Below are 18,992 nucleotides of genomic sequence, written 5' to 3'. Positions count from 1 at the left end.
ACAAATACTTGCAACACTGATCCTCCAACTAAAAGCTAGAAAGTTCTCTATTTCTCGTCCCCTCAGAAGGTCATTTTATTGAGTGCACCCCTCTAAACCTCTCATCACCACAGAGTGACAAGTTCCCAATAACTGGTACGAGGTGAAGCACTTTCCCAGTTCATTTTGTAAGTTACTGCTTTTAGTATAGTGTAAATTGAAGACGTTTGCTCCAGAATGAGACGTCAGACGCAGCATTGGAAGGCAAGAAGCAGGCATTAGAGATGGCCTACTGTAGTGTAAATATGACTTTATGGTACCACTATGTAAAGGCAGTTAGAATTAGATTTTTACCAGAAGAGCACATGTTCATATTTCCTACAGTTATCATACAGAAAGTCATACTATTATATCAATGTCAAGATGATCATTTATAGCACTTTAAAAAATATTAAATGAGAACATACTTAAAGCATTGTTCCACTACTGTGAAAAATGGGATAGAAGAGAAATAAATATAAAACACAAATTCTTCTTGTGTGGTTCATCCAGTCTCATCACCAATGGTTTTACCATTCAGAATTGTCTCCTCTCTTTTCTAAGATGCTGAGCATGTCATAGTGCCCTATGGGCATCAGGCCTGGGTGTAGCTGCTATCTCGGCACTCTATATCTACTGAGTAAACTGAATCCAGAACTTAAAACCATTATGATTTGAAAATTCCCTCACCAAATATTATAAGCCATAGCACCATTTGAGGAACAAAAACGTATTGTGTGCTTCCTAGTTGTCAGGACTAATTTACCTGTTGGAAGGACCATAATTTGGGAGTCTGGAAGAGCGGAAAAAGAAAAATATTATACACTGTATGGGCAAAAGTATTGAGGCACACCTCTTAATAAAAGAGTTTTTCATTCAGTCCCATTGTCACAGTCTCAGATATATAAATCCAGCCTCTCGCCATGCAGGCTGCCTTTACTAACATCTGTAAAAGAATGGTTCGTTCCGAAAAGCTCCCTGATACCAGCGTGGTCCTGTAATAGGATGTCAACAATGTAACAAGTCAGTTTCTGACATTTCTTTCTTCTTAAATATTACTCCATAAACTGTGAGTGACATTATTGAAAATTGAAAGAATTTTACGAATTACATCAACTCAATCACAAAGTGGTCAATCATGTAAGGTTACAGAACTGGGTTGCTGAGTACGGAGTCACATGTTGCATAAAAGTTACCAACACTCTGCAGACTACATAACTGCAGAGCCCAAACTTCCTCTTTCATTAACATTTGTACATAATCTGTGCATCGGGAGCTACATGTCATTGGTTTCTATGACGGAACAACGGCATGCCAGCCTTATATCACCAAGCACAATGCCAAGCTTTGTGTGGAGTGGTGTAAAACTACCACCACTGGACTCTAGAGCAGTAGAAATGTGTTCTGTGGAGTGTCAAATGACTTCTCTATCTGGCAGTCAGATGGACAATTCTGGGTTTGGAGAATTCCAGGAGAACATTACCTGACTGAATACTTTGTGCCAACTGTATAGTTTTGGTGGAGGAGGTATATTGCTATGGGGTTGTTTCTCAGGGGTCGGCCTAGGTCCCATTATCCCAATGAAGGGAACCACTAATGTTTCAGCATACCAAAACATTTTGGACAATTGTATGCTCTCAATTTTGTGGGAACAGTTTGCCGAAGGCTCTTTTCTGTCCCAGCATGGCTGTGTCCCAGTGCACAAAGCAAGGACCATAAAGGCATGGTTGGAAAAACTTGACTGGCCACACAAAGGCCTGACATTAACCCCGTCAGACACCTTTGAGATGAATTAGAACTAAAATTGTGATCAAGGCCCTCTCCTCCAACATTGGTGTCTGACCTCACAAATGTTCTTCTGGATAAATGGGCAAAAACTAATACAGACACGTCCAAAATCTTGTAGAAAGTCTTCAGAGAGGAGTGGAAACTAGAGTTGAGCGATACCGTCCGATACTTCAAAGTATCGTATCGGATGGTATCGGCCGATCTTTAAAAAAAGTATCGGTATCGCCGATTCCGATACCGGAAGTCCCATTCAAGTCTATGGGACTTCCGGTATCGGAATAAGAAAAACCCTTTCCTGCCCTTGTACAGCCTCTCTGGGGTCTGTACGGGCCTTTCGGGGGGCTGTGCCGGCCTGCCAGGGGGTCTGTGCAGCCTCCGTTGGTCTGTGCCGGCCTGCCGGGGGGCTGTGCCGGCCTGCCGGTGGTCTGTGCAGGCTCCGGTGGGCTGTGCCGGCCTGCCGGGGGGCTGTGCAGGCTCCGGGGGGCTGTGCCGGCCTGCCGGGGGGCTGTGCCGGCCTGCCGGTGGTCTGTGCAGGCTTCGGGGGTCTGTGCAGGCATCGTCCGATGGGACTACAAGTCCCATCGGGCGATGCCTGCTACCATGACAGTGATTGACACATTAGCCAATGATGGGACAGTAGTAGTCCCATCATCCGGCTAATGTGTTAAATGTAAAAAAAAAATTACATGCTACATACATACAACATACTACATACATGCTACATTCATACTACATAAATACTACATGCAACATACATACTACATATATACTACATACATACTACATATATACTACATGCATGCTACATACATACTGCATGCTACATACATACTACATGCTACATACATACCACATATATACTACATACATACTACATACATACTACATACATACTACATGCATGCTACATGCTACATACATAACACATATATACTACATGCATGCTACATACATACTACATGCTACATACATACCACATACATACTACATGCATGCTACATACATACTACATGCATGCTACATACATACTACATGCTACATACTACATATATACTACATGCATGCTACATACATACTACATGATACATACTACATATATACTACATGCATGCTACATACATACTACATGCCACATACATACCACATATATACTACATACATACTACATACATACTACATGCATGCTACATGCTACATACATAACACATATATACTACATGCATGCTACATACATACTACATGCTACATACATACCACATACATACTACATGCATGCTACATACATACTACATGCATGCTACATACATACTACATGCTACATACTACATATATACTACATGCATGCTACATACATACTACATGATACATACTGCCTTTACTAACATCTGTAAAAGAATGGTTCGTTCCGAAAAGCTCCCTGATACCAGCGTGGTCCAGTAATAGGATGTCAACAATGTAACAAGTCAGTTTCTGACATTTCTTTCTTCTTAAATATTACTCCATAAACTGTGAGTGACATTATTGAAAATTGAAAGAATTTTACGAATTACATCAACTCAATCACAAAGTGGTCAATCATGTAAGGTTACAGAACTGGGTTGCTGAGTACGGAGTCACATGTTGCATAAAAGTTACCAACACTCTGCAGACTACATAACTGCAGAGCCCAAACTTCCTCTTTCATTAACATTTGTACATAATCTGTGCATCGGGAGCTACATGTCATTGGTTTCTATGACGGAACAACGGCATGCCAGCCTTATATCACCAAGCACAATGCCAAGCTTTGTGTGGAGTGGTGTAAAACTACCACCACTGGACTCTAGAGCAGTAGAAATGTGTTCTGTGGAGTGTCAAATGACTTCTCTATCTGGCAGTCAGATGGACAATTCTGGGTTTGGAGAATTCCAGGAGAAAATTACCTGACTGAATACTTTGTGCCAACTGTATAGTTTTGGTGGAGGAGGTATATTGCTATGGGGTTGTTTCTCAGGGGTCGGCCTAGGTCCCATTATCCCAATGAAGGGAACCACTAATGTTTCAGCATACCAAAACATTTTGGACAATTGTATGCTCTCAATTTTGTGGGAACAGTTTGCCGAAGGCTCTTTTCTGTCCCAGCATGGCTGTGTCCCAGTGCACAAAGCAAGGACCATAAAGGCATGGTTGGAAAAACTTGACTGGCCACACAAAGGCCTGACATTAACCCCGTCAGACACCTTTGAGATGAATTAGAACTAAAATTGTGATCAAGGCCCTCTCCTCCAACATTGGTGTCTGACCTCACAAATGTTCTTCTGGATAAATGGGCAAAAACTAATGATCGGGTGAGCGGCAAAGTTTAGGCCACGCCCCGACCATACCCATTTCACAACTAGTCACAACCATATCCACGCCCCAACAGCACCCATTTAGCACTGCTGATCACACTGACTGATACTGAGTGCACAGTGGCTGGCATTATGGGCACAGTGGCTGGTACTGAGGAAAAGAAATAAAGAACAGAGAGAAAAAAGAAAGACTAGAGTGAGAGAGAAAGAAAGGAGAGACAGAGAGAAAGAAAGAAAGAAAGAGAACAGAGAGAGAGAAAGGAAGAACAGAGAGAAATGAAGAACAGAGAGAGAAAGAAAGAACAAAGAGAGAGAAAGGAATAAGTATCGGCCGATACCCGATACTTGCGGTATCGGAATGCTCAACACTAGTGGAAACTATTATAGCTGCATTATATATCTATGTATTATGGGCATACCCAGGATCAAAACTGGGGGGGGGGAGCCATGATCGGGTGAGCGGCAAAGTTTAGGCCACGCCCCGACCATACCCATTTCACAACTAGTCACAACCATATCCACGCCCCAACAGCACCCATTTAGCACTGCTGATCACACTGACTGATACTGAGTGCACAGTGGCTGGCATTATGGGCACAGTGGCTGGTACTGAGGAAAAGAAATAAAGAACAGAGAGAAAAAAGAAAGACTAGAGTGAGAGAGAAAGAAAGGAGAGACAGAGAGAAAGAAAGAAAGAGAACAGAGAGAGAGAAAGGAAGAACAGAGAGAAATGAAGAACAGAGAGAGAAAGAAAGAACAAAGAGAGAGAAAGGAATAATAGAGAGAGAAAGAAAGAGGTGGAAGAAAGAAAGAACAGAGAGCCATAGAAAGAACAGAGAGAGAAAGAAAGAGGGGAAAGAAAGAACAGAGATAGAAAGAAAGAAAGAAAGAGAAAGAAAAAGGAAATAAAGAACAGAGAAAGAAAGAAATAACAGAGAAAGAAAGAACAGAGAGAAAGTAAGAGGGGAAGAAAGGAAGAAAGAACAGAGACAGAAAGAAAGAGAGGACAGAAAAAAGAACAGAGAGAAAGAAAGAACACAGAGAAAGAAAGAGGGGAAAGAATGAAAGAACAGGGAGAGAAAAAAAAAAGAAAGAACAGAGAGAGAAAGAAAGGGGAAAGAAAGAACAGAGAGAAAGAAAGAGGGGAAAGGAAGAAAGAAAAGGGAAAGCGAGAAAAAGAAAGAAAGAACACCGAGAGAAAGAGGAAAGAACAGAGATAGAGAAAGAAAGAACACAGACAGAAAGAAAGAACAGAGAGAGAAAGAAAGAACAGAGAAAGAAAGAACAGAGAGAGAAAGAGGGGAAAGAAAGGAAGAAAGAACAGAGCGAGAAAGAAAGAACAGAGACAAAAAGAAAGAAGAGAGAAAGAAAGAACAGAGAGAGAGAGAGAAAGAAAGAGGGGAAAGAAAGAAAGAAGGATGGGAAGAGAGCTGAGAGAAAGAAAGAACAGAGAGAAAGAATAAAGAACAGGAGGAGGACACGGTGATGGAACTGAAGCATTCCCTGAAGTGCCTCCATGGTTCCGTCACAATCTCCTCCCAAAATTACCTCATTTCTGGTCAGCTTCCAGCACGTCACTTCCGGTAGAATGTCCCGTGCGAGTTTTAAAGTGCTCCTTGGGGCTCCACTGTGTACTCCTGCGTCCGCAGGAAAAGTAAGCTCCCGGCTGGAACAGCGGGGCAGACTCTCAAAATCGGGACTGTCCCCCACCAAACACCTTGTACACGCACGGCTCCGCACACCTCATACACACACGGTTCCGCTTTGTATGCCTTGTACACACACAGCTCCGCTCCGTACACCTCGCACACACACGGCTCCACTCAGTACACACATGGCTCCACTCCGTAAACCTCGTACAAATGCGGCTCTGCTCCATACACCTCGTTCACACGCGACCACGCTCTGTACACCTTGTACACACACATGGCTCCACTCCATAAACCTCGTACAAATGAGGCTGTGCTCCACACACCTTGTTCACACACGGCCACGCTCTGTACACCTCGTAAACACATGGCTCCACTATGTAAACCTTGTACACATGTGGCTGTGCTCCATAAATCTTGTTCACACGTTGCTCCGCTCCGTATACCTCATACACACACATGGCTCCACTCCGTAAACCTCGTTCAAATGCGGCTCTGCTCCATACACCTCGTTCACATGCGGCCACGCTCCGTACACCTCGTACACACACATGGCTCCACTCCGTAAACCTTGTACACATGCGGCTCTGCTCCACACACCTGGTTCACACGTGGCTCTGCTCCATACACCTCGTTCACACATGGCTCCGCTCCGTACACCTCGTTTACACACAGCTCCGCTCCGTACACGTCACACTCACAGAGTGCTTTTTCGTACACCTTGTACACACGCGGCTCCGCTCCATACACACACATGGCTCCGTACACCTCATACACATGGCCCCTCTCCGTACACCTTGTACACACACGGCTCCGCTCTGTACACCTCGTACACACACGGCTCTGTTCTTACACACAGGGCTCTTTTTCGTACACCCTATACACACACGGCTCCACTCCATACACACAGCTCCGTACACCTCGTACACACACAGCTCCGCTCCGTACACTTCGTACACACAGGGCTCTTTTTTTCGTACATCCTGTACATAAGCGGCTCTGCTCCGTACACACACACGGCTCCGTACACGTCGTACACACACGGCTCCGCTCCGTATATCTTGTACACACACGACTCCGCTCCGTACACCTTGTACACACACAGCTCCGCTCCGTACACAGGGCTCTTTTTCGTACACCCTGTACACAAGTGGCTCCGCTGCGTACACACACAGCTCCGTACACCTTGTACACACACGGCTCCGCTCCGTACACATTATACACACACTGCTCCGCTCCATACACCTCGTACACACGTGGCTCCGCTCTGTATACCCCGTACACATGGCTCTGCTCCGTACACCTTGTACACACACGGCTCCTCTCCGTACACTTTGTACACACATGGCTCTGCTCTGTACACCTCGTACACACACAGCTCTGCTCCGTACACCTTGTGCACACACGGCTCCTCTCCGTACACCTTGTAAACACATGGGTCTGCTACATCCACCCTGTAAACCCCTCCTGAACCCACACATACACTTCCCTCATCCAGCACCATGACAACCAGCACAGCAGAGTCCTGCATACACTGAGGCCCCTGATCATGTGACCCCTGACTCCTCCCCTCATCACAGGTCCTGTGTGCATAGAACAACCCAGCGAAGTCATTGTTGGGATTTATTACCAGTGAGGGCCTGGGGCTACGGTGTGTCTCTCTGGGAGGGCGAGGATGGGGTGCATAGGGGGGGCATGGCGGCGGGAAAAGTAAACTCGCTCTCCACTACTGCGGCCAGGAGGTGCTCTTTCATTGTGCGCCCCTGCTTCTAGGGGGGGGCAGCTGCCCCCCCTGCCCCACGGTGGGTACGCCCATGCTTTGTCTTTAGAATGGGATGTCATAACAGCTCCTATAGCCTGGCCATTTTTGGGCTTTTGTGTGAAGGGATGTCCATTTTGCCTTTTTTTCCTCAGTTTTTTTGTGTTGTTCCAATACACACAAAGGAAATAAACGTGTATAAAACATGTGTAATTACAATAATTTTCTAAGAGAAATGCTTAACTTTCTAGAACAATTTCAAGAGTGCCAACACTTTTGGTCATGACTGTAGTTCTTATGTCTATTGTATATACCATTCATCTCTGTTTTAAACTTTTTCCTTAAAGCTGCATCACTAAGCAGCCTTCTTGTTACCCCCTACCCCCCATCTAATGAGCAGTGGTCAGTTTATTACATGACATAATCTGATTCACATTCATATATGATCTTAAGGGGATTGTCTGACATCGGAAACTGCACCACTTATGTCCGTGCCGTGGGCTGTGGCTTGTTTTGACGCTCAGCCCCATTCATGTAAATGGAGCTGAGCTATAATGCCATACACAGCTTATGGACAAGATTGATGCTGTTTCTAGTGGAAAATGGTCTGTTAATCTCAGACATCTCCTTTAATTATCTGATACGGATCTGCAATAACCAGTGACAGTCATCTACTGTATATCTGTGTTAGCTTTCACATGATAGCTCTGTATGGATGCACATTCTACATATGCATGTCATGTAATTATTGCAGTAACCCGCATGGTTTTTCTTTTCTCCCCTTTTTCATCTCTTTCCTATCTGCTGACTATTCGCCAATCTGCCTTCTTATCACCCCTTAACCTATACCCCTTCATTTCTCAACTTTTCTTGACCCTCATCTATTATACCCGTCATTTTCCACATTTCTTATTTCTTCTCGGACTGCCTATAAATAGCCAAACAGAGGCAGAAGTCAGTAAGTAATTGTATATGTCTCCTGTATTGCCTCTATCGTTCACCTGTCTAGTTTTGATGTTGTGTAAGTTCCCTGAATCGTGCATGCTGTGAGGTGTTCGTGGTACATTTGGACAAAAAACATTTGCATGACACTTGGTGCATGAAGATAAGGAGCAGCAGAAGAGGAATGACCTGGTCTTTGTCTTCTAGACTGAGCACATCCCTCCATACGATGTGGTTCCATCCATGAGGCCAATCATTTTAGTTGGACCCTCACTGAAAGGATATGAGGTATATGAACTAAGCAAACACTCTATACATTCCAATGTTTTTTGATTCTCCAATGAAATGTCCCCGTGAAATAAAATTTCACACTTTGAATGTAACTAAAAAGTTGAGTAAATACTTTCACTTATACTTTGCAGTGATTTCATTGTTTTCTCCATCCACATACATAGCGTCTGTGGTTACGCTTCGTTTGGCTGTCCGATATATAAATTATATAATGCCGTAGTTGCGGTGGCTGATGGGTGGACCGCCATCTGCTATCCCTTCAGTCTATTCTTATTAACATAAATCCTTGGCCAAGCATGTAAATTATTGTCAATGGGAGAGGAGAAGAATAAGCCACTGCCAGACTCTCTTACCGATGTATTTAACCCCTTAATGACAAGAGCTTTTTTCGGTTTTGCATTTTCGTTTTTCGCTCCCCTTCTTCCCAGAGCCATAACTTATTTATTTTACTGTCAATATGGCCATGTCAAGGCATATTTTTTGCGGGACGAGTTGTTCTTTTGAACGACACCATTGGTTTTACCATGTCGTGTACTAGAAAACAGGAAAAAAATTCCAAGTGCTGTGAAATTGCAAAAAAAGTGCAATCCCACACTTGTTTTTTGTTTGGCTTTTTTTGCTACGTTCACTAAATGCTAAAACTGACCTGCCATTATGATTCTCCAGGTCATTACGAGTTCATAGACACCAATCATGTCTAGGTTCTTTTTTATCTAAGTAGTGACAAAAAATTCCGAACTTTGCTAAAAAAAAAAAAAATTGCACCATTTTCCAAGACCCATAGCGTCTCCATTTTTCATGATCCTGGTTTGGGTGAGGGTTTATTTTCTTATTTTTTTGTGCACCGAGCTAACATTTTTATTAATATCATTTTGGTGTAGAAAGGTTCTATTGATCACCCGTCGTGGCGACCATAAAAAATGTAATTCTGGCGTTTTGATTTTTTTTCCCACCACGCTGTTTAGCGATCAAGTTAATCCTTTATTTATTGATAGATCGGGTGATTCTGAACACGGCGATACCAAATATGTGTATGTTTGATGTTTTTTTTTATTGTTTTATTTTGAATGGGGCAAAAGGGGGGTGATTTGAACTTTTATGTTTTTTTATTTTTTTCATATTTTTAAAAACATTTTTTTTTTACTTTTGGCATGTTTCAATAGCCTCCATGGAAGGCTAGAAGCTGACACAACTCGATCGCCTCTTCTACATAGAGGCGATGCTCAGATCGCCTCTATGTAGCAGATTTACTGCATTCTATGAGCGCCGACCACAGGGTGGCGCTCATAGCAATCCAGCATCAACAGCCTTAGAGGTCTCAAGGAGACCTCTGGTTGTCATGCCGACACCAATGCCCTGCGATCATGTGACGTGGGTCACCGGTGAGCGCATTTCCGGCCGGATGTCCGGAAGTGCTTTTTAAATGCCGTTGTCAGAGTTTGACAGCGGCATTTAACTAGTTAATAGCCGCGGGCGGATCGCGATTCCGCCCGCGGCTATTGTGGGCACATGTCAGCTGTTCAAAACAGCTAACATGTCCCAGATTTGAGGTAGGCTCACCGCTGGAGCCCACATCAAAGCGAGGGGTACTGCCATCGGACATACTATACCGATGGCATTAAGGGGTTAAAGTCTTTGTACACATTAAAGTTGTCTGAATCTAACAATTTCATATGGGGGCCTCCTGTTTCTCCTGTGACAGATGATGTTGGTGGAAATAAGGGTTGGACAATTTGAATATAAAGGCCCCGTTACACATAACGATGTCCCAGCGATCCCAGCAACGATCCGACATGGATGGGATCGCTGGGACATCTTTAGACAGCCCCTCCAGCGATCAGGACCAGCAAGCAAGCTGGTTTCCAATGTAAACAGCGGGTATCCAAGAGCCGCGCGGCTCTTAGATACCCGCTGTTTACATTGGAAACCAGCGTCAAGCGTCGCTGATCGCTGGTCTCTTGCGGCCACACGCAGCGATGCGCACTGGCCAGCGGGAGACCAACGATCATAAAACGGCCCAGGTCGATTGAGCGTGACCAGCGTTACCCGGCAGGGGGGCCGGTCGCTGATCCATGTCACACACAGCAATCTCGCTGGCGAGATCGCTGTGGCGTCACAAAATCAGCGATCTCGCTGTGTGTGACGGGGCCTTAAATGCTCTACCTTTGTTAGACCTGTTTAGCTGAGAGCTATTTCATGGGAATAGCCAGCTTTTTTCAGTGTAGTCCATAAAAGAAAAGAGACCCCATTGCAAAGATATTTTCTCCAATATGTTGGGTTTGTTACACAGCCTAAAGTTGCTTGGTATCTGATCTTGCCTTCCTTCTCATTCCATCACATTTGCTCTAATTCTCCATTCTGGCTTGTTTGACATCACTGCAGTGGGGTGTACTGCACAGGTTCTTACCACCCATTACCAAATGAGACAGGATTCAACAGGGTTAGGTTGCCTCAAGGATCCCAAAGCCAGCATATGGGAGGCTATGTCAGTCGGTAGGACAACACATTAGATGATATGGCTGACTTTTATCTAACGTCTACACTTTGTGAGCTACATTACTGCTGGGAAAGCTCTTGGCACATATGGACTCACCTAGAATGTGCTAAAACATAGTCCTGTTATAGGCTAGGCTGGTATGTTTTAACATGTCCTCCTTTTTTGCAAGGTATGCAAAATGTATACCACAAAGTATAACTTTATTTTCACAAAAGGGTCCTATGGGTAACTTATGATACCACTGGCATATAACATAGCCTAATTGTGGTATGCGCCAGTAAGTCTTTTTGACGTATACCTTTAATGTAAAACTCAAACATAGTATCAACAGAGCTTAACTCTGTGACTGTTTATGGGGGCCTACTGACTGTTCCTAATGGCATAATTGTTGGATTTCAACATGTCCAATCCTTTCTTCTCACAAGAGGTATGCCCAAGGAATTATATATACTGTGCTGGCTATGGGGTCTCTGGAGAGAGGTGACCTACCCCTGTGTGGTCCCACCTCATTTTGGAAATGGGTGGTAAGAACCTGTGCAGGACTTCACGATGCTTTGCTACCAAACAAAGAAAAAAGGTGTTGGAAACAGATACCAGACTTTTTTACCTTGGGTAGCAAAACCCAACACCATATTGGTGGTATATCTTTTCTAAGCTTCTCCTTTCTTCAGTGAACGCCACTGAATAAAGCTGGTTATAATAATAATCTTTATTTATATAGCACCAACATATTCTGCAGCACTTTACAGTTCACAGTTCATACACAACAGTCATACATAACAACATTAAAGATAATACAATAATTAAAGCAAAATAAGACATGATGGCTCTCAGCTTAACAGGTCTGGCCGCAGCTTATCTCCCAGAGGTCAAAATGGTAGGGCATTTAAATTCTAATTGTCATATATAAAAATACAGAAAAAAAAGCTGCCATACATGCCAACACTGCACTGCAGTACGATTCCATTATATAGTTTATTATAGTAGTACTGTAGAATAATAGAAAAATAAGAAAACAAAAGTTCAATTCTTTTTGTGTTGGATGTAAATTAACTACCAAGTGTCCACTGAGCAAGAGAAGTGTCCTGGCTCTGTGTCCACTTTCATCTTGATTGATGGCTCACATTTATCCGATGGGGTTTGTTAGGGTTTTGAGAACTGGCTCCCTTGAAAATGGTAAACAAAGTAGTTTACAATGTTGCTCAACTTTTCATGTTTATAAACTGTAGACAAATGTAAAATGTCATTGGAAAGCTGCGTTTAGAGGGGTTGTCCAGGACTTTTATATGGATGGCCTAGTCTTAGATAGGTCATCAATATTTGGGGGTGTGACACCTTCGCCTATCAGCTGTTCCCTGTTTGAATAGGGGTGAATGTACATGGTCACAGCCACTATACCATTAACAAATCTGTGCAGCTCCATACCTGAGCACTTGTGCCCAGCATCGGGAACAGCTGATCAGCGGGGTTCCAGGTGTCGCACCCCCAAAATCAAATATTGATGACCTACCCTAAGGATAGGCAATCCGTGTGAAAGTTATGGACAAGCCTTTTAAAAAGATGAACTAATTCATATCCTTCAATATAGTTATGTTCCCAGTCAGATATCTTAGATGCTCCTATAAAGGTCTATACAGTATTATATGAATAAAAAACAAGCCCTAATCGTGACTATTGTGTATATATACAATGGGCACTGCTTGTTTGTGCAACATTTTATGTACAGAAGTTAAGCTGAGGAGGGTAAGGTGGGGCATGTGCCCGGACTACCAGGCGCTGACAACAAACCAATCTGACATGGCAGTGTATTTAACTATAGGGCTGGGACAGTAAATTGAAAGTTATTGTCTACTTTTCTTTTTCAGTTTTCCAGTTGTCCATAGCTTCTTAGGCCTTATTCACACAACAGTATTTTGTGTTTTGCATTGGTATTTGTAAGCCAAAATAAGGAGTGGGTTTTACAGAGAGAAGAGCTACAGTATACCGGTAATTGAAGTATTCACATTTCTTGTGTTTTGTAGCCACACCTGATTTTGGTTTACAAATATGAATGAATGAAATATTGCATTATTTGTTTCTTCCTTTTTTTTTTCCTCATTTGGTCAATTGTGCGGCTATCCTATTCATATGCTGTCAGTCTTATTCCTTGCTAGTCTGCAGTTCCCTAACATTTCTCTGTATGCCCGCAGGTCACTGATATGATGCAGAAAGCTTTGTTTGACTTCCTGAAGCATCGCTTTGATGGAAGGTATTCATCCCCTTGAATGCTGGTTTGTGAATAAGCAGATAAACAGATGGGCAATGGGCAGTCCAAGACAAATATAGCCTAACATTGATACAGTCTAATAATGTTAGGGTAGGTAATTGGCAGCGCTTTGAACGCAGGTGAATCCACATGTGTTCATTGAATCGTGCGGATTCACGGTGTCCAATACATTGTACGAGTGAAGTTTATCATGCGGAGGCTCGCGTCTCTGTAAGATAGATAGACATTCTGCGATCTGGAGAGATGCACCGCATGTCTGTCTCCGCAGGTGAGTCGCGGGCGTTTCTGGATGCATGGTGGACATGGGATTTCTTGAAATGCCATCCAATACGCTGTAACATCTGGCCGCTGCGGGTTGGTCACTGCACAAGTACGCAGCGTCAAACCCGCAGTGTTTATTGACCGTATGCACATATGAAAAGAAAATCCGATTGAAAAGAAAAATGTTCCTATTCACTAGTTGCAAGTAGAGATCTTGAAAATCAGAGATGGCTAAAGTATAAGGCTAGTTTCACATTAGCGTTTACGGCCGCCACTAAGCCCCGCCCCCTGCTGCGCCTCCGCTGGTAGCTCCGCCTACGGATGCATGACGCTGCATGCGTCCTGCGTCCCCTATCTTTAGCACTGGGGAAGCAGGCCGTGCGCAGTATGCGTTTGGCGGCGCATGCGTCCTTTTGACGCTGCGCCGACCAGCGCTAAACGCAACAGGTTGCAATTTGGTGCGCTCGGCGCAGCGTCAAAAGGACGCATGCACCGCCAAACACATACTGCGCACGGCCTGCGTCCCCAGTGCTAAAGATAGGGGACGCAGGACGCATGCAGCGTCATGTGTCCATAGGCGGAGCTACCGGTGGAGGCGCGGCAGGGGGCGGGGCTTAGCGGCGGCCATGCGCAGCCCGACGCTGCGGCCATAAACGCTAATGTGAAACTAGCCTAAAAAATTTACAAATGCTGGAAACTTTTTAAAATAAAATACGCTTGTTTTTTTTCAAGTAAACTTAACCACATCTCGTCAAGTAACTGCTCTTTGATGTCCTAAAGGATGTGTCACTTTCCATTAGGAAGTGAAAAAACAGTGATCATGATCCCAGGGCTACTGCCACCTAACAGCACTCATTTTTCCCTGCTAGCAAAGATGTAGCTGAGGGAATTGAGTGTTGTTAGTGTTTTTAGTTCTCATTCAACTTTTTACTTACCATGGTCAATAGCAATCGCATCATGTAAAGAGTGACAGAAGGAGATGGCTCCCTCTGTCATTTCATTGGCTTCCTGCAGTGAGATGACAGAGAGACAATGATTTCTATAGGAATCAGAGACCTAATAATGGCCTCCAGTTTGCCATAGATCAAAGCTTAAAGGGTCATGACATTATGTGATAATGCACTGCACTACAGAAGTAGTAGTGTATTATCTGTGTGATCAAAGGAACCTGGGTAGCTGATGGTGGTTATGGCCTAACAATGGTATTGAGTGTGTCATAGCCTAAAGGCAGTCTATCATTATAAGGGTAGATTCCCACAATTGTATAAAAAAATTGTCAGTTTTATCCAGAAAAGTGTGAAAAAAAATTTCTCACTTGTAATCCGTGTGCAGTCCGTTTTTTTACAGCAGCTCTATTTTTATTTAAGCATCTAAATATCCTTGAAAATCAGATGCTATACTGTTGCATCCAATTGCATATAGACTTGAATGGCCAACTTTCATCTGATTTATGGAAAAACTAGTGCTTGCTGTGATTTTTTGACACAGATTCAGTTAGTGAAAAAAATTGTTCATCTGCACTGCTCCATTGAATTGCATTGGTCCGATTGTAATCCGAATTTTTAACAGACAGCACTTGAACCAGAAATAAGGTCATGTGCATGAGCCCTAACAGTTTAATGCACTGTATATGTATAAGGAGTGCAGGCAATTATCTATGGGAGCAAAGGATCACGTGATAAAGTCCTCTTGTGGGACTAATAAATATTGTAAAAAAATATATATATACCTTATTTTTCGGATTATAAGACGCAAAATGCCAGCGGAGCCCCCTGCACCGCAGAGCACCGCAGCCATTTTCACCCACAGCGGCGCACATTGGAACATCCCCTCATCCCAGCCTGCGGCCTGCAGTTATGTGCCACTCTTGCCTCCTCCAGCAGCAACCCTGGGACCCCGCTTCACCGCAGCCACCACCCTCAGTAAGAAATTAGACACATGGATTATAAGAGGCACCACCATTTTATTAAAAAAAAGGGTTTTTTTCCTATTTGCCTCAAAATTTGGGGTGCGTCTTATAATCCGCAAAATATGGTGTGTATATATATATCTTGATTAAGAAGAATTTAAAAAGATGGCAGTTACTACTGATAGGATTCTATGTAGTCAGAATTTGGGGTGGGGGAGGGTCAGGAGCTAGAGGCAGAGCTCCTGCTTCCTCCTGACCCCTACATAGAATCTTATCAGCACCAACTGTCATCTCCTATCTCTACAGATTTTACCTGCAATTTAAGATTTTTGAAAATGACTGATAAATGATGTCAGAGAGAGAAGCAGATTTCTCTGATCAGATTTTCGTGTGTACTATTAATTTATTAAATAAAAATTAAAACGACACTTACTTAGCCCTGTTCCAGCTAAACAGAACCCCATTTGCTAACAGTGTTTTAGACACATCATAAGGAGCTCTAAAACCGTATGCAACAATTTGCACTGTCTGTAGTATATCTGGCAGAATTTGTATTTTTTATAACATTTATAATGAAATGGAAATCCCCAGAGTGAATGTAGTACTCTGGGTGTAGTGTGTGTCACGGAGACAGAGGCTTTGAACAAAGTCACACAGTGACACATTCCTTGCAGTGCTCCGCAGGCCACATTCCCACCAGCTCAGCAGAAATGAGGACTATTTATATGCGAATATGAGTGGAAATGCTCTGGACAGTCCATACGATACCTTAATCCATGGATTATCCAGCTCTGCTCATCCTCCCTGAACTCGGATCTTCTAAATATCAATGGCATGATTTTAAAAAGAAAAACACAAAATGTGCAGCTTTTAGCCAAACACTTGTCTTTTTCTTCAGACGTATAATTATTGAGGGGCTGTATATTTTTGGGTGAAATGTGTATTTGGCACTATTATACATTGCAGCGTTAGTGTCCAAAGTGCTTTGTTTCACAGAAATTAGTCATTATTCAAATATACTATTAAGGTGCTTGGTGCACCCTTATTGAGGCCGAGTTGTTCAGTGTAGCTTCCAACCCACGGTACTTATTTTCCATCTGTCTCCAGTCCACCCAACCACTTGATTAACAGCTCTAGCTTTACAAGACGGTGGTGAAAGCAGGAAAACAAAAGTAGGTAGGAATATGCACTGAACTTCTTGACCCCTCCAAAGTTTAACGGAGCGTCGCATTAGCGTTTTTCAATGAAGACAGATTTCTGGAAAATACAGGAAACAATTTGGACACTGAAGGTGAGATATTGATTAGGACTATGTGATAGAATTCCTTTATTAAAAAAACACCAAAAAGAATGAACACATACACTCCAATCTCAAAACAGCTTGATGTACAAATGTTCAGTCATTTTGAGCTTCTTTTACCTCTTCAGGCTTCTACAGCCATAAAGCAGTTAAAAGAAGTTACCGCTAGTGATGAGCGAGTATACTCGTTACACGAGATTTCCCGAGCATGCTCTGGTGGTCGAGTATTTTGGCGTGCTCGGAGATTTAATTTGTGTCACCGCAGCTGCATGACAGGCTGAATACATGTGAGGATTTCCTAACAAACAGGCAATCCTCACATGCATTCAGCCTGTCCAGCAGCCACAAATCATGCAGATGAGACGACGAAAACTAAATCTCCGAGCACAACAAAATACTCGGAGCTCACCCGCGCATGCTCCGGAAATCTTGAGTAACGAGTATACTCGCTCATAACTAGTTGCCGCCCAACCATTCTTTAGGCAGTTCCTGTTTGGAAGCCATTTCTTAAGGTACTGTCACACTAAGCGATATCGCTAGCAATATCGCTATAACTTGTGACGTTATAGCGCTATTGCTAGCGACATCGCTGTGTCTGATACTTACCTACAACCCGCTCCCCCGCTGGTTATCGCTGATCGCGTGAGAATGTCCAGGACTGTTTCTTGTCGTCAGCTTCCTGCGGCGCTTCCTGTGGAGAGACGAGCGACGCGTGGAGCCGGGCGGGAGGACGCAGGATCGCCTGGTGTGACAGGTAAATAGCGACCCCCGTCCCCAGCGATGTCGCTGGTGAGATCTGCCTGTTTGGCAGCTCACTAGCGACCACTTAGCGATGTACCAGCGATCCTGACCGCGTCATATCCCTGGTCGGGATCGCTGGTGCATCGCTAAGTGTGACAGTACCTTATGTACAAATTAAAAAAAAGTCGCTCACAAAACAACTAGAAGGATGCCAAAAAAGATACAATACATCAGGAAAAACATTGCCAATTCTTTCCAGAAGCGTCTTCTGTTTCAAAAACTGCAAAGTCATTAAACTAGTAGCCACATTAAGGTCATCCTCTGTTTAAAAGCCCTATTAGGACATCAAGTTATCATAGTAGGAGAACCTGCCACTATACCATATAGAAAAAGTCTATCCTAATTAGCAAAATTAATTAAAGGGGTATCCCTGTCTCCATGGTATTCACCCGTCTACTGCATAGGTGAACACTATTGGATTGATATGGATCCCATCAATCATCAGAATGTTGGACTAGTTTCATCTGTTCTTCCTGGTCAAAAGACAGTGACCAGTCAGAGTAAAACAGATAGGCTGGTCACACATGTGCTCCATTCACTTGATGGAAACTAAGCTGCAGTAGTCCGTGGCTGCCAGGCCACAGCTCTGCCAACCTTCTCCCACCTGCTGTAATGCCCAATGTTGCTTCGGATTAGTCAGCCTGATCTGACGTCATTATTGGGGCATGATGCATGCCAGAATGTAGCAGAGTTCACAGGCCTCTAGCTACAGACAACCAACAAGGCTGTTCGACCATATGCTATGAAATGTTTTGATAATTTCTAACGTCCACCAATCTGATATCGATGACCTACTGATAACCACCGATCGACCAAACCGCTGCACGACCAGCTCTACCCTCGCCTACTGTATTCTCACCCATCCCTTGTAGATTGTGAGCCCTCGCGGGCAGGATCCTCTCTCCTCCTGTACCAGTTATGACTTGTATTGTTTAAGATTATTGTACTTGTTTTTATTATGTATACCCCTCCTTACATGTAAAGCGCCATGGAATAAATGGCGCTATAACAATAAATAATAATAATATCTCCTTTAATACCAATAAACACATCAATAGACAGTTGCTACTCTTTAATATTTGATTATTATTTGTCATTTACCGTACATACTAACCTTTATGTGGGGGTATCGTACTAATTTTGTTAGTTTGGTATGTAGCACCAGGGCAAATCCTTTATAT

The 18,992-nt window shown here is 43.4% G+C and overlaps 1 protein-coding gene across 2 annotated transcripts in view; it reads left to right on the top strand.

The window, feature by feature from the left end:
• The window catches only part of CACNB1 (calcium voltage-gated channel auxiliary subunit beta 1), a 111,803-nt gene that overhangs the window by 66,681 nt on the left and 26,130 nt on the right, over nt 1-18,992 (top strand). The window contains exons 7-9 of one of the 2 annotated variants that reach the window (XM_073572541.1): nt 8,483-8,502; nt 8,694-8,774; nt 13,464-13,522. In XM_073572541.1, the coding sequence (XP_073428642.1) occupies nt 8,483-8,502; nt 8,694-8,774; nt 13,464-13,522 (160 nt within the window). The remainder of the gene's footprint in view (nt 1-8,482; nt 8,503-8,693; nt 8,775-13,463; nt 13,523-18,992) is intronic. The other variant, XM_073572542.1, reaches the window with a different exon arrangement.

The sequence above is a fragment of the Dendrobates tinctorius genome, unplaced genomic scaffold, assembly GCF_039654945.1.
Source record: "Dendrobates tinctorius isolate UK_male_01 unplaced genomic scaffold, ASM3965494v1 ptg000032l, whole genome shotgun sequence".
Classification (NCBI taxonomy): domain Eukaryota; kingdom Metazoa; phylum Chordata; class Amphibia; order Anura; family Dendrobatidae; genus Dendrobates; species Dendrobates tinctorius.
This window is presented reverse-complemented; position numbering and strand designations above follow the sequence as displayed.